Source organism: Dipodomys merriami, unplaced genomic scaffold, assembly GCF_024711535.1.
Source record: "Dipodomys merriami isolate MVZ:Mamm:240054 unplaced genomic scaffold, mDipMer1.0.p SCAF_28, whole genome shotgun sequence".
NCBI lineage: Eukaryota > Metazoa > Chordata > Mammalia > Rodentia > Heteromyidae > Dipodomys > Dipodomys merriami.
Genome location: NW_027204270.1, coordinates 13,996,895 through 14,013,433, shown reverse-complemented (window position 1 = coordinate 14,013,433; position 16,539 = coordinate 13,996,895). Strand labels below are relative to the sequence as shown.

The 16,539-nt window shown below is 38.8% G+C and overlaps 1 protein-coding gene across 4 annotated transcripts; it reads right to left on the bottom strand.

Annotated features, from left to right (window-relative positions):
* Positions 1-502: 502 nt before the first annotated feature.
* Positions 503-15,435, bottom strand: Srsf10 (serine and arginine rich splicing factor 10). Of its 4 annotated transcripts, none has more exons than XM_070037637.1 (6): positions 15,232-15,435; positions 12,187-12,291; positions 8,790-8,893; positions 7,840-8,002; positions 7,493-7,543; positions 503-4,347 (listed from the first exon to the last, which is right to left on the bottom strand). In XM_070037637.1, exons 1-6 carry the CDS (start codon positions 15,294-15,296, stop codon positions 4,287-4,289), a joined length of 549 nt encoding a protein of 182 aa, XP_069893738.1. In that variant the 5' UTR covers positions 15,297-15,435; the 3' UTR covers positions 503-4,286. The 4 variants fall into 4 exon arrangements, with proteins under 4 accessions (XP_069893738.1, XP_069893737.1, XP_069893735.1 ...); XM_070037636.1 differs by having other exon boundaries at positions 7,493-7,546; positions 15,232-15,434; XM_070037634.1 differs by lacking the exon at positions 503-4,347 and adding an exon at positions 4,367-7,359 and having other exon boundaries at positions 7,493-7,546.
* Positions 15,436-16,539: the final 1,104 nt, after the last annotated feature.

Below are 16,539 nucleotides of genomic sequence, written 5' to 3'. Positions count from 1 at the left end.
AAATATCTTGCTCAATCCCAATAATGTGTTTTTGCCAATCTTAGGAGTAAATGTAAATGCTACAGTTAACCCTAAGCAAGTCCAAAAAATGTGGGCTGATTTACAAGTTAATTTCTTATTTTTTTGGTATCAGTCTTGGGGCTTGAATTCAGGGTCTGGGTGTTGTCCCTGAGCTTTGCTCAAGCCTAGCACTCTACCACTTGAGCCACAGCTTTACTTTTGGTTTTATTTGGTTATTAGAGATAAGAATGTCACAGACTTTCTTGCCTAGGCTGGCTTTGAACTGTCATCTCAGATCTCAGCCTCCAAGTAATTAGGACTACAAGTATGAACCACTAGTGCCTGGCTAATGTGATACTTTGTTAAAGCAAACAGCTAGGTTGTATATTTCTCCAAATCTGAATAAGCCAAATACTGAGTACCCTAAAAGAACAAGTTTATATGGTACTTAATGTACATGATCTGAATTCAAAACATGAAATTAAAGTTTTTTTATCCCCAGTATCTTGTTTTATTTAAATAACATGCCTAATCTTAGAATGCACAGAACTAAACTGGAATGATGAGAATGTTTGGCTGGATAAAGGCTACTAAGGCTACTCACTTGCTACTAACCTTAACATTACTTGGGACTTCACTTTCCTACCACTGTTAATAAAAACACTTGTAAAATTTCCAAGGTTTTCAAAGTTAAGTAAAACAGGTTTAATTAGCACAAAAGAACTCAAATTGCCAAGAACCCTTTGGTTTAGTTAACACCCCTGGAAGGAGAGATCACTCACAGTGGAGAGGTAGCTGGAAGAATTTTAGCAGCTCTGAGCAAGGCTATATTTTCTGTACTGTGCTGCAGTTTCTTTACATTGAACAATTAGCCACACATACCAAGTTTTTTTTTTTTTTTTTTAATGTATTTTCAGTCTGAGACTGACAGGAAGTGGTGAAAGTTCTAAAATGTAGGGCAGGAGTAGACAAGAGTTACTGAGTAAGGGTAACCTGAATTTTTGGTCATATGAATACCTCATACCTTAAGAGATACACAGAAATAAAGGTTCTGGTTAGCTTTCAGAAAGTAGTGACAAGATTTCCCCAAACTAATGAACTTAGTAGTGATGGAACGTACTATGCAGGGCTGCTGCTGGCCAGACTGTTTGAGTAATAGGTAAATATCACTTTTTACTATAATTTTGGTGGCCATATCATATATGAGGAAATCCAGGTCCATAACCTATTAAGAGCTCAGCAAATTATATTCTCCCAAACGGCGTGAGGAGGGCAAAGGGTTTTAGCTGCACTTGCAAACTTCCCAGTTTAAATTGCATTCTAGGCCATTTACTTACATCAGTCGTGGGACTTGAACTCTGAGCCTGGGCGCTGTCCCTGAGCTCTTTTGTTCAAGACTACCACTAGCACACTACCACTCTGAGCCACAGCACCACTTCCAGTTTTCTGGTGATTAATTTGCAACTAAAGTCTCATGGACTTTATTGCCTATACTAGCTTTGAACTGTGATCTTCAGATCTCAGCCTCCTGAGTAGGTAGTATTACAGGCCTGAGCCATCAGCACCTGGCTCTTCTAGGCAACTTTGAATAACAAATCCATATCTAAAGCCTCTTATACAAATAAGGAGAAAGTCTACCAGGGTAGACACATCTTTGAGATAGAGCAAAATCTAAAGAAAACCAAGATTTTTGTTTTGCTCCTAGACCAGTTTATTATTTCTCCAGCATTCAAAAAAAATTGATCTGCAGAAAACTAAATTACAAAGGCCTTTTACTTTACAAACTACTGTCAAATTAATTTACATGCATCCCTTTTTTTCTAAAAAGGGAATGAAACAGCTTTACACATACACACGTCATAATAACCAACACTTAGAGAAGGCAGAGGAAAAGACCCAAGGAGTCGTTTTCCATGACTACTAGGATAGCTTATAGATGTTAACAGCTGAAGTAAACAGGTTGCTTACATCACCTATTTATCCAGTTATCACTGTAAAAATAAAGAACATTTCACTCCTGTGGCTCCTAAATCTTCATGATCCTCTTAAAGAGTCCCAACTATTACTCAATCTCAGCCTTCCCATGCCAAGATATAATTTTGGGACTAACAGGAACATGGTCAAATATTACCATGAAAATTATAGAAATTTAAATTTGGAAAGATGGTTAATACTGAGTCCCAACAACCTGGGAGATCTTGGATTCCACCTAATTTTTCTCATCCTAAAAGCAACCTGTTGTTTAACAAGTACTGAGGAATGGAACAGTATATTCAAAAAGCCTGTCACATGGTAGGTATTCCATGAAGGACTTTCTTATACATGGAAATAGCACCCATTGCTCAGGAGTGTTAAGTAGAATATGTGAGCAGCTTTAGGTGTGGCATGTGCTTGGCAGGTGCTTAGTAACAACAGCTTTTAACGTACATGGAAACCACAAAAGGTAGACAATTCATTGTAACTTAACAGCTGCCAAAAACATAGGTCCTGTCTGATTTACCATATTTAATAGTTGCAGAGAATTGTCAAGTATTACTGTTAGGAATAATAATTTTTAGCCAAAAAACAAAAACAAAAAACCCCAAAACAGCCCCCCAATACTAAAACGGAAAAACTATGTTCACCGTCTTTTAAAGAAAATCTCAACCAACCAAATATGTAACTTTAACCCCCCCCCCCACTCTGGAATATTTTAACTTCAAAAGTAAGGGATAGAGGACAAAATATAAACACACATTTTAAAAAATAAAACCCCCTCTACCTTTAAGAACCACAAATTCAATGTAAACGTATAAAATACATCTTGTAATTCTATAATTCTGCTTTACTAAACTCTAAATACCAATTTGTAGTACCTCCTTGAAAATAAAGGTATAGCCATTTCCCAACCTGATTGAACCAAGTTAAAATTTGTGGACTCTTATTTGACGGACTAAATTTTTAAAAATGGATCTCCATGTTGTATCTTCAGTGATGTGCATATTTTTCAAAACTGTTGTAGAGGTTTACACTCCATTTCCAGATTTTAAATGAACTCACAAAGTTTTAAATACGTGGTAAAATACAACAAAAATCAAATGTGATGGGATCAATGTATGACAAAACTTTATAGCCTAATAAGAAACTAAGGAATCCAAAGTTTTGTGACACTATAAAAGTTATTTATTCACTATACAGTTGTGTCCCCTATAAAATGTACATGTGAATCACTAGAAAGTATAATTTTGTGAACAATTTCTCTGTTACAGAATATACTAAATCAGTTGGAGTAATAGCTGTCTGCCCCCAAATAATTTAAATATAGCACCCAGGGTCTCCTTTATGTCTAATGCAGTTACTCATTTTGAGAATTATTTTCTTGTATGTTTGAGACAGAGTTTAACAATATAATATATACAGCCACTGCACAGTAAATGAATTACAGATTTAATCTTTTTCATTATTAATGGGATGCAAACAAGAGGAATACTGGATATTTTTAGATGGCAGATAACCATAAAATTACTTATCTTTGATATATTGGGTTGTACAATTACATGAGGGTATGGTGTAAAATGACACCCCAGAACCCTGAGGCACATGGTAATGATTCACTAGATTTTTTGTGCTCAGTAGACCTTTATTATCCATTCTCCTTAATTATCCAGTAAAATGTTTTGTCCACACTAAGGGCACATTAAATATTCACTGAACACACTGACTAGGAAGAGGTGCTTAGATACAGGCCCTTTCAGCCAGATGTCAAGTATAATTGGGATTTACCTGGGAAACAGTGGTTAAAGATGTAAACTGCATGTGATATACAAGTAAATAAACTCAGATGCCAACACAAAGCATTTTTTAGCAGAAAATACTGGCATCAGAATAAACAAGGCAAGACTTGCCATAAATGGAACTGAGTTTTAAGAGACAACCAAGAAAAGTTTATATTGGACCATACTATCCCCCCCTCAATTCAGGTTAAGACAGACCAATAGAGGCACCATAGGAGACTGCGGCTGTCTTCCTCCATGTTCAGACATCCTAGAGTCCAATAACTTATGAATCAATATAAACCTGTTCATATTTAGGGACTGATTTCCATAAGTACAAAATCGAATTGCCTTTTATTTGTCCTAAAATGCTTACTTTCAAACTTGAAGGGACTTCAATTATTCCATGTAGTTTCGATAATTCTTTTATCTTTTCAGACCAGAGTCAAAATATTCGTACAGTATTCATACTGCAGCACCTTCCACCCACCCTTTGGTCGCTTGAACTGCCCTTCTTTGGTTCTTTTTCCGCTTTCAGATCTTTCTTGAAGTGTAGTAAGCAGAACTGTACTGGGTATTCCAGCTGCAGTTTGGTCTTAAATAAAAGAAGGATGTTTGTCAGTTTGGTTTTCTTTATTCTTCTCTGTGGTATACAGGAATTTGTTAGTTGACTGGATGTAGCAGCTTACTGGGCCAAATTCTCATGAGATAGTACAGTAGTTCCCAGGTCTTTTCCCTGGGTTGTAATTTAACAGCCCAACTCTATGTAGCACCTGTCCTTTCTCACACAAGCACTTTTTGTCCCGCTTACTTGGCTTAAGAGGCAAAGTTTCAGCCTTTAACTTTTGTGTTGATAATAAATACAGCCCAGTGACAGACACATATCAGGTACTCAAAAATAATCTAAAATTAACTTAGAATACTGCACACCAATCCTCACCAACCACCGATAGGATCCAGGTCCTTTATGACTTCAACTATTAGTCTGTGTGAAGTGAAATTTTAGAAACAGTATTTGGAAAAAAGAAAAGCATCTTCCTAGGGTTTTGTGAAGAGTGAACAAGTCAACACAGCCTGTTAAGCAGTGTCTGGCACATCTCCAATAACAAACTATCAGCTCTACTATTAAAATATCTAGAATTCAATCCACAAAATACCTAAACAACTTCCTCAAAGTGATTATCATCACATAATAAATGCTCACCAACATTCAGTAGAAGAATTTTAAATGTATCTTGTTTTACAAAGAGAGCCATAAGGAAAGGATAAATTTATAACCAACTGGTCCAAATTTCACTTGGATGTATCTTAATACTTTTGAATAACCTCCTAAGTTGCTTACCCTAAGAACAATCATAAAACAACTTTGAGATAGGAATTTTTAAGTACTCTGGAAAAGATGTAACTTTCTGTGAGGTTGTCATTTCCAAAGTTAGTTGTGCCTAATGCAACACTGATATTTCTAACTCTATAAAGGATTATTTCCATTGTTATTTAAAATCAGATCCAATACTATAATAATTCCAGTTAATCATTATTTCCTTCATTTTGTTTTTATTATAGCATGTTTGCTTAATTTACAGCAAGCAGAAAATAAGCTGGGTCTTGTTTTTGATCCAAACATTGATGTCTTAAAGGTTGTACACAATATTTGTTAAAAAGAACATATAAAAATACCTTTTTAGAAGCTTCTATAAGAAAGAAAATACAAAGTTTAACCCCACAACTTTCCTCTTTGCTAGAACTGCAAACTACTGCTACAGTTTTAAATAGACTTTTTTGTTGTTTAAACTATACATCCAGGAAAATCTAAAAAAAAAAATTAAAGAAACGTGCATATAAATGATTGCATAGCAGAACATGAACATTAACTGCAAACAGTAAAGAAATCAAAGTTAGATACACTACCAAATATACAAAGGTTCTAGAATCAATCCTTTAAACACATTCCACAAACAGTTTTAAAAAACCATCTTTGTTCTTATACAGGCAGGGCCTAGACTTCTAAAACCAAAAATTTAAAAAAGTAACTTTCCAAAAGAAATCATTTCCCCACGGCATTTCTTACTCATATCTGCAAACAAGCAGTGTGAGATTTTCAAAGATGCTAACTTTTATTCTGAAATGATCCTGGACATTTCAAGTCAGTCTTATTACTTCTCAAATGTTTCAGAGAAAGACTAGAAATTATAGTTAAGGGAATTATTTCCTCATTTGAGTCCTATATTGATCATCAAAAACTAAGAGATGAAGCTCTTGCTTAAAACTAATCCTTTTTTCAAAATTATTTTGTTTCATGGCACCACAGAATCAGCTAGGATGTGAGTGTCTTTCAACTTGCCTCACATTAAATAAACTGAGGTGTGAAGAGCAGGCCTCCCTTAAAGAGGCAGGCGGACTTTGATACAAATGCATGTGCCAAGTGCTCTAAGCATCAAAATTCAGTTATTTTTACACACTACACACACACACACACACACACTCACACACACAGAAACCTACTTTGAAACTATCTAATGCTTCTAATAGCAGTAAGAAACTAAGTAACAATATTCCTTAAATTGGAGACTACATAAAACAACTCTTTCCCCTTAAAATTATTTCTGCTGCTGACAAATTCAAATTTTAAGGGGAATTCTTCTGTTCCAAATCTTAGAAACCAGAAAAAAACAACAACAAAAAACAAACAAAACAGTGAAGGCTCCATGTTTCAGCAAAAAACTCAAATTTTCCTGAAAATGCTATTTGACCCAGTTGGCATCATTCCCCACAACAGTGGGATTAACAAAAGAACTATTCCACACTGCATCATAAATAAACTATTATCACAGGCCTAGACATTTTGACAAGACATAAAGGTCCACCCTGAACCTAAATGTGTCTGAGCAGTAAGTGTTGTAATGTGGCTACAACCTCACTTTTGTATCATTCTATCTTATTAGCAAGCTACATTTCTAGGTTAACAGTTCTACCAAATATTACTATGAAAATTTATTTTAATAAGACAATGTTGCAAATTATGGTCAACCAACATCTTTTCACCAAGACTTCAAGCATAAAAAATGAGAATCTTTACAAAAATATACAGAGACACCACAAATTGGTAGCTGCCCATAACATTAAACAAACCAGACTCTTAAGAGTGGCTTCTCAACACCATATCATTTTAATTATAACCATTGCCTGGTACAGGGAAAACTAACAAGTGTTTTTATGCATCATTGCAACATTGTATTCCTGATAATTTAAGTATACCAAACTATGAATAAATGAGTGATACATGCCTAGAAAGTATCATGGTTTATACTATCAGTGGCCACTGGACTTAGGACTAGTCCACGACCTTGATCTAGATTTTGACCTAGACCTAGACTGTGATCTTGACTGAGATTTGGATCTAGGTGGTTCTTTTTTCCTTGATTCCTTTTCATATCTTGAGCCAGACTTATAATGTGTTTTGGAATCTGTTTTAGAGGTGCTTCTAGTTTTGGTGTGAGATGCAGACCTAGAACGAGATTTAGCCTTCATTTCTTTCTTGGGCTGGGACTTGGACCGTGATCTTGAATTGGATTTAGATCTTGAAAAAGATCGATTTCGGTGTTTGAATCTTTCAAAACAGAGGAGAGATACAATTAGAGTAAAAATTAGATTCTATATTAATCAAATTACTTATTTTTAGAGAAAAAGTTCACTGTGAAATTGAAAAATACACAAGTCTTTTTCAAAACAAAGTTATTTACCTATCATTGTCGGAATGGCTTCTGCTACGCCGTGGTCTTCCAGTCGGTCTACTGCTGAAAAGCATATCAAAAAAAGCAAACAGTGACAAATGTCTATTTACAGAGTCTTAATTCATTTAAAATGGAACACTAAAATATTTTTTCAATGAAGTACTTGATACATACAATTCCAACTAAACAGGTAAAATATTGTAAACAAATACATCTTGAGATTGTGCCTATTGCATAGGCTAAGCTCAAATTCCAATTCCTCCCACCTCTACCTTCTGAGTAGCTAGGACTAGAGGCACATGTCATACTTGGCCACACAGCCACTTTAAAAAGACAGATCACTGTACATCACTTACTTTCTAGGACTGTAAGATCTTCTATAGTTGTAATCAAAAGACCGACTTCTTGATCTCCTCCGCTCATAACTTCGGCTTCTAGAACGTCTGTATCTGTCATAGTCATCATAACGTGAAGAGCTGTACACATTCCTCCCTTCCTTGGCTTTCATTTGATTTGGTGCTAGGAACACAGAGAACAGAAATATTTAGCAACATTAAAAACAGTATTTAAACCCACAAAATGAGTTATACATTCCTCTTTCTTGCATCCCTTTATACCAAGGAAAGTGAGTAATATATTTTGGAATCTGTTTTAGAAATGTTTCTAGTTTTGGTGAGATGCAGACCTGAATTAGCTTTCCTTCCTTGGGTTGGGTCAAGGTTATGGAATATTAATTTCAGGCATTTATTTTCAGGATGTGTATCAGAATTGCTTTCGGTTAAAAATAACCCTAACATTCTTCTATTTTATTTTTCCAAGTCTCCTCACAAGGCTGTCCAATATAGGATATCTACCTTTGACTATAGGAATTTATACCATAGCTTTGACTATAGGAATTTATACCATAGAACTACTTCAAATTCTAAACCTGGCCTATGAACTGTGTAGCACCAAAACATAATAATATATAAATATGCAGTTTTGAAAGACAATGACACAGAAAAGCAATGGACAGCTAACAAATTTCTCATACAAACTTACACATTTAGTCATCATTCTGGTTCAAATTTGTAAGACAGACACTGTCCAGATTCAACAACTGGAGAAATTACCATTAATTTATAACTACCTAAATGCTCTCTCAGCAACTATTTTAATTTGTATCTTTCAGTATCTTGCCCAGTATTAAATAGGATCCATTACGGTTTTCAAGAGTTGCCTAAACTGCCCAAATACTTCCAAGAAACCTTATGATATTTATTTAAAAGCAATGTATTATACGTATGTTAGGTATAAGGGTACTTACTCTTCCGATCTCCCTGTGCAAATTGTATTTCAATTTGACGTCCACAAATCCACTTTCTGTCCAAATTATGTAAAGCATCTTCAGCATCACGAACATCCTCAAATGTACTAAATGTTAAGGGGCTTGGGAAGTTTTGTAAACTTTAATGAAAGCTGAGTTGATAAGTCTGGGATAGTTCATAATCTCTAGAAAGCCAACCACATCCTACTTACTACTTGGTTGATCCAGCCATTAACACCAGAGCAATAAAAGCACCTGTGTTTTCCTACGACATTTTGGAAACACATTGCAATAAGACCTGTTGTAACTCAACTACCAAAATATGCTACTAAAACTTTTCTCTCAACAGGAAAGAAAACCAAAATTGGTCAATTCTATGTTGGGCACTAAAGTAGAATTTCTTAAATCCAAAATATTTGTATTCATTTCAAATGAAAACACCAATAGTTCTTGTGTAAGCAAGCAAAAATACACCTTAACTTAGAAAAGATTAAAGCATTAATTTTGAATTTATTTTTGTCAGATATAGCTGATACTATTTATTCATGTAGTTGAGTACTTTGCATGACTCAGGAAGAACAAGCATGCTAGCTTCTCCTTGGTATTAAGTCAATAGTCAAACAACCATGATACCAAATGCACATTACATCCATGCAGACTGTAAATCCTATCAAGAAACAACAGATCATTTTAAGGATTCCCACACTGGAGAGCCTGAAGTGTAACACTAAACATACAGATGTGGGTCTTAGACTGGTTTCCAACTTCAGAATTTCTAACAGAACCCATGTATACACTTAAGGCAGTGTTTGATTAAAAAAGACTTGGAAAGGAAGCTAGCTTCGTTTTGGGGTGAATTTTTATTCTATACTAAAAATCCTATACTGGCCTGTCCATTTCTATTTCAAATGTAAACCTGAGAATAAATAAGAGCATAAATTTATAATAATATAACTTATATAATTATATAATACATAAATATATAATATACATTTATATAATATATACTATATATGACATATATAATAATATAATTATATAACTTATATATAATTTAGAAAAAATTCCTGAAATGACATTTCATTCAGGACTAATATTAGTGTTCTTTTATTTCAGAGACAAAATGGTCTACACTTCAGCCTTACTAGACTTCCTGTGTTTTATCATGGAAGAAGAGGGTTCCTCAAGTCTTAAGTAACCAGGTATTTAACATGAAAAGGCCAATGGAACATTTAGGGCCAGAAATACTGTAACCTAATTCCTTCAACGTTAATTGTACTCAGGCTCCTAACTAATGAAAAGGAATAGTTTACTTATGGGTACACTCTCTTTGTTACCCAGAGAGACAAAATAACTTGAGAATTTATATCAAAAGCTAGAAAGATAATTAACAAGAACCAAGTACCCTCTGATGCTGTCCTCCAAAAACAGGATTCTAGGCTAGATAGTAAGGGTATACATTTTTTGTTAAGCCAGGGAAAGGAAGAGAAGGCTAATTAGGAATAGAATCAGGTAGGAAAGAGTAGGTAAGTTGTAACTGATACTAGTTATGGACAAATTTGTACTTCAGTCATCTAAAATAAACTTATAGCCTGTTACTTACTTCTTTCGAGCTATTTTACAACTACAGGAAGACCTAAAGCATATGTATAAAGCACTATCACTCTATTGGATTCTTCATTTACCATCCCTTGTTCTCATGTATCACATACTCCTGGGCTAAACTACTGCAAACTCTTGATTCAAGGCCACCAGGTAAAATCAGATGAACTTTGTAAACCACGATAGATCACTAGCTTTATTTTCCAAGCTAGAAAAAGCTAATATCCTCTCTGTAACAGACTTATGCAAATGATTCCCAAAGCTGTCTGTGATCACTGACTCTGTACAAGCAGCCTTTGGCCTTCCCTTCCAAGTCTTACTAGGACATGACAACCTGAAAGTGGCAAGAGACTCACTGACTTTTAAGTGGTAAGAATTCCTCCTGTGTAGTTCACAGCCCAAATCTTTGTTTTGTAAGGAGATGATCTCACTGAAGGGAAGCAAAGTCATTTGAAACTCTGGGTCAAGGATCAATTTCCCATAGATCTGGATTAGGTACCTACAGAGAAGGCCTTCTGCAACCCACTCAGGGCCAAATGATCACTTTGCAGGGCCAGCAGGCTTCAGAGTTAAGACTCCAGAAATTAATAGGAGTTTGTGTTCCTGGCAGCCAGTTAAGAATCCATCTCTTTTTAATGCTAGCATAGCTGACCCTGCAAGACCACCAGAGCTCTTTCTAAGTAGCATCTGGTACATGCACCTATCTCTCCTTAGGTAGAGTTCTTATGCTATTCCAAAGAGCCTCTGATCACTTGAGCTAACCCAATCATGCCAAACTGAAGCTTAACATGTTAGACCCTGTTATACTTTAACTTGAAAACCTAAGAGAAAGTGCATTTACACAAGACCACAATCACATCATAGGCCCACACAAAGAGTTACAGGTTACATGTTTTGTCACTACACCAAACCAGAATAATTCTGAAAAGTAACTGCTTATAAAACATTAACAAAAAAAAAAGAAAAAGAAAAGGAAAAGAAAAAAGAAAAAAAGTTAATTCTGTAGGATACATCAGGTATGACTCCTTTAATCTTGGCCATCATTCAACTTCATCTTGACCTTTAACTCTTTTAGTGCTTGTCAGAAGGACTTGTCATGAGATGCTTGGCCAAATATGACAGATGGCTTTATCTTTAACTTTGAAAAACAACCATTTCCCCCTCTGTAGATAAAGCGAGGCTTTGTCTCCCATTAGGCTTGTCCTTCTTCCAGCTTTTCTTTATTTTTCTTTTCCCAAACTCTCCCTTCTCTTCAAGCCTGATCCTTAAGAGGTCTTTGGCTTGTCTACTTGCCTTAAGTGTTGAACTCTACTCTAAAGGTTCTTTCATGCTTTCTCTTTGGGGTCGCCATAACTGTACAGCTTTACATTCTGAGGTAACAAGAGGACAGCAAATTAGGGGACAATATTAAAGAAGTTTACCTCATTGTTATACAATTCGTTTTTGATCAAGTGATTCAAATTAACAAACAATACTAAACTTTTATTGCTAAGCACAAGAACATATTAACTTTTAATTGACTTATATTAAGATGGTAGCAAATTTAAATCACATATTATATTCATTGATTTGAGTTTCAGCAGCATGGATGGGAATTTTAATAATTAACCATTTTTGGATTAACTTTAAGAAATAGTAAGAGCAATGTGAGTCAGAATTAATTTTCAAAAATTTGAAGCCATATGACATTTATTAGAGGACAAAAATAAACTACTTCTTAGATGTTACCACTTACATAAACTTGAATTTGAAACTTCAACACCCCTCACTAATCAGCCATCTGAAGAAAGGATATTGAACATAAGCAAATCCTCTTGGACGTCGAGTGTAGAAATCAAGTGGAACATACACATCAACTATAGGACCATAACGACCAAATTCACGCCGCAAATCTTCAGACCTAGAACACCATAAAGAGAACTCAAATTTTTAGGTTCTTACTCTTAGTTTATAAGCAATTTATGAGCAATAGTTAACTTTTCAGAAATACCTTAATCAATTCAATGAAAGGGCCCCAAGGGTCCTAGCTATATCCTTGCCCTGGAGGACCTGACATGGACAGACTTTCTAAAAACCTAACATTAAGAACCAACTTTAAAGCAGGGCATGGTGGCTTATGTCTGTAATCCTAGCTGCTCAGGAGGCTGAGATCAAAAGGAGTAGGTTTGAGGACAGCCCAAGCACAAGCTTATGAGACCCCCACCTATCCAATAAAAGCTGAGTGTGTTGGTACATGTCTTTCATTCCAATGCCTTAATTAGTGCTAACAGGAGACTTGTGGTTTTGACCAACCCAGGCATAAACAGAGACCCTATTGAAAAGATTGTTAGGGCTGGGAATGTGGTAGAGGGCTCGCCTAGCATACATGAAGCCCTGGGTTTGATTCCTCAGTACCACGTATCACACAGAAAAAGCCTCAAGTGGTGCTGTGGCTCAAGTGGTACAGTGCTAGCCTTGAGCAAAACAAGCCCCAGGACTGGCAAAACAAAACAAAGGGCTGGGAAGGTGGCTCAGTGGTAGAGTGCTTGCCTTGCATGCATGAGGCCCTGGGTTTGATTCCTCAGCACCACATAAGCAGAAAAAGCCAGAAGTGGCACTGTGGCTCAAGTGGTAGAAGGCTAGCTTTGAGCTGAAGAGCTGAGGGGCAGTGCCCAGGCCCAATGAAAAAAAAGACTGTTAAACAAAGAGAGTTGGAGACATGCTCAAGTCAAGGCCCAGAGTTCAATCTCCAGGGAAGGGAAGAAGGGAGAAGAGGAAGGCGGGAAATAGGGAGGAAGGGAGGGAGAGGAGAGAGAACAGCCACAGAAAAACATAAGCATAATTTAAAGCTAAAACCGCTTAAGAAATGGCTCATGCTAAGACCCCACCCCAATTCAAATCCCAGGGGAGAATAACCACAGAAGAAGCATATGTATAGAGAGAGATGCATATGTACATTTTTTCTTTTTCTTTTTCTTTTGGTCCGCTTGTGGGGCCTGAACTCTGGGCCTGGGCACTGTCCCTCAGCTCTCCAGCTCAAGGCTAGCTCTCTACCACTTGAGTCACAGCACCACTTTTGGCTTTTTTCTTTTTGCTTATGTGGTGATGAGGAACTGAACCCAGGGCTTCATGCATGCAAGGCAAGCGCTCTACTGAGCCACCTTCCCAGCCCTGTACAATTTTCTTAATCAAGGAAAGGCAAAATTCAAGAATGTGTTAAGATTAAATGCAGTTTGTAGAGCTAAGCACAGAGGTACTGTCTGTAAATCTGTTTGGGATGTTGACACAGGAGGGTTACTAAACTTGATTGAGCTCATCCTGGAATGACACAGCCTAAACATGTAATCCCGGCTACTCAGGAGGCTGAGATTTGAGGATCAAGATCCAAAGACAGCTGAGCAGGAAAGTCCATGAGATGCTTGTCTCCAATTAACCACCCAAAAAGCACAGCTGTGACTCAAATGTTAAAAGAACTAACTGGAGCAAAAAAGTTCAGAGATAGGGACCAGGCTGAGTTCAAATCCCCAGACGGCCAAGAACATGGGACACGTATTGACACGGACACATACACACATATACACGCACACACACAACACGGCCAAGGACACACACACACACACACACATGCATGCACGCACACACACATGCAGCTTCTACATCTAATGCTATTTTACATTACAAAGGGATTACTTTTTTTTTGTTTGGGTTTTTTTTTTTAACTGTATTTTTGTCTTTTCTTTTTTGGTACTGGGGATCGAACCCAGGACGTTGCACTTGCTAGGCAAGCGCTTTGCCACTGAGCTACATCCCAGCCCTACAAAGGGATTACTTTTAAAAAAATCTTCTTTTACTTTTCACAGACATTACCACAGAATTAGATTCTATGTTTTATTTTTTAACCCAAAACTGTGTCGACAGGATCAGACACTACTTTAATAATACCAATAGCAGGAAAAGAATATCTAAAAAAAAATCAGAATCCTAGCTGCACCTCCGCCCTTAAATTTCAAAGTAACAAATGGGAAGACGCTGTAACCATTACTACTGCTGCCTAACCCTCCCCCACTACAAAAAACAACAACAAAAAAACACCCCATTGAAAAAACAAAAACTTGGCAGATTAGGGAAACTCAAAACGCGGTGTAACAAGGTGTCCACCAGGAAACTGTGAGGGTAAGCCGGAGTAATTAAGGGAATTAACCAAAAACAAAGCCAGGAGAGACGTTATCTCCACTGATCTAATTTAGCTGCTAGCGTTCAAAGGGGAGGGACTTCCTCTATAAGCCCCTGTCTCAAAGGTAACCAGAATTTCCGGGAAACACTAGTCCATTTAGCCCGGGGCGGAGGGGGGGGGACCCCAACAACCTCTAATTTCTCACACTTCACCAGTCCTTTTCTTGCAGAAGATGAAACATCAAAATAACGGCCAAGGGAGGGGACGAATGGGTACCAAATGCTGGTCGGGGGGGTGGGGGTGGTATCACATCTTCCTTCCTCAATCCGTTATTTCGCTACGGTGTTTTAACGGAAACGTTTAATCGGCATAAAAGAAAAGAAACAAGCCACCAAATCCTTTCCGGGCGAGGGGGCGTGCACGCTCCGGAACGTGGACCGGAGTTGAATGGGGAGCGGAAGTCGGGCCTGCAGGGCCGGCTGCGCCACGAGGACCCGGCCCACCCCCGAAAAGCCGTCCCGGGCGTGCCCTCGCTCCCGCGCGGCGGGCCTGACGAGCAGCGCGGCCTAGTCGGGCGCGGGCCCCGCCATCTTCGCCCCGCCCCTGCCCGGCCCGCGGCCGCCGCCGCTCCGCACCGTGCACCCACGGTCTCCCCGCGCAGGCCCGGAGGACCAGCCCGGTGCCTACCTGGTGTCGTCCGCCACATTCCTGACGAACAGAGACGTGTTCGGGGGGCGCAAGTAGCGCGACATGCCGGCGGCGTGAAGTCTCGGCCGGGCGCACTAACGGGCTGAGAGAAACCGTCCGCAGCTTCGGCGGCGGCGGCTCCTAGGACGCACACAGCCAGAGGGCTCCTCTAAGGCAACCGCCTCTTCTCGCGAGACCTCACTCCCGCCTCCACTCTCTCCCACCCCCCCCAGCCTCCTCCCCGCCCCTTATATGTCTGTACACCGCCGGCAACGGCTCTTTCCCGCGAGAGCGCCAGTCGCGCGCCTGCGCACATCGAAGACTGGAGCGCGCGCGGCTGCCCGGATCCCATTCATTGGCTTCCCGCACGGCCTGCTTCCCCGCCCCCAACCTTCGTTCTTTCTTTCTTTAGCGCTTCATTTTCCCGCCCTTTTCTGCCTGGCACACGCCCCCCTCCCCAAATCCAGGAGCGGATGTTTTACCCCTGTGCTGAGCTTGGCAGTTATTACGTAGTGGCCCGGCCCACGGAGTGGACCACCGGCCCTAAAGTTCCCTGTGTGGACAAGGATGCCGAGGTTTCTGCTGTGCCCGACCAGCGAGAGAAGAATGCATGGTTTGTGCTGAGAGCAACATGGAAGGAGTGCAGGAAGCTGGGCCTGGCTCTCCAACACGTTTAGCCTTGGCTGTGGACGGGCCGTGGGGTGAGGGAAGGCTCATTCCCTGGGGCTTTGTCCCATGGCCTGTCGCCCGCATCCTTCGACCTCTCCACCTGTCCGTCCGCTCAGGTAGCCTCCAGATCAAAGGCTACGACCCAACACCACATTTTAGTGTCTGTATTATGTATTTGTTGCTAATGACGTAATGGATATTTAGAGACTCTCAGATTTATTGTTTGCAGACGCCTTTACGATTAATAAATTCTGAAAGACTCCAAAGAGGGTGGATTTTTTTGTTTGTTTTTGTTACAGGTGGTGCTGGAACCCAGGGCCTTGGGCATGCTAAGCAAAGGCTGTACCACATCCTTTTAAAATGTGATTTATGTATTCGTATTTACTGCATTAGGACTTACAGTGGAGAAAATTGAAACACAGTAATACACAAGCACACATTCCACTACTTTTCATCAAATGCCCTATCATTCAGCATCTGGACACCCAGGATGAGCATTGGAGGGAAAACGTTTCCACTGAGATTCCTGTCGGTAAATCCTGAATGCTCAGCCATATTAAGAAAAAGGAAATGCTGAATGTAGTTATTGTTTTGGTCAAAACTGGAGGGAGAGAGAGAGAGAGATGCTTGTCTACCTTG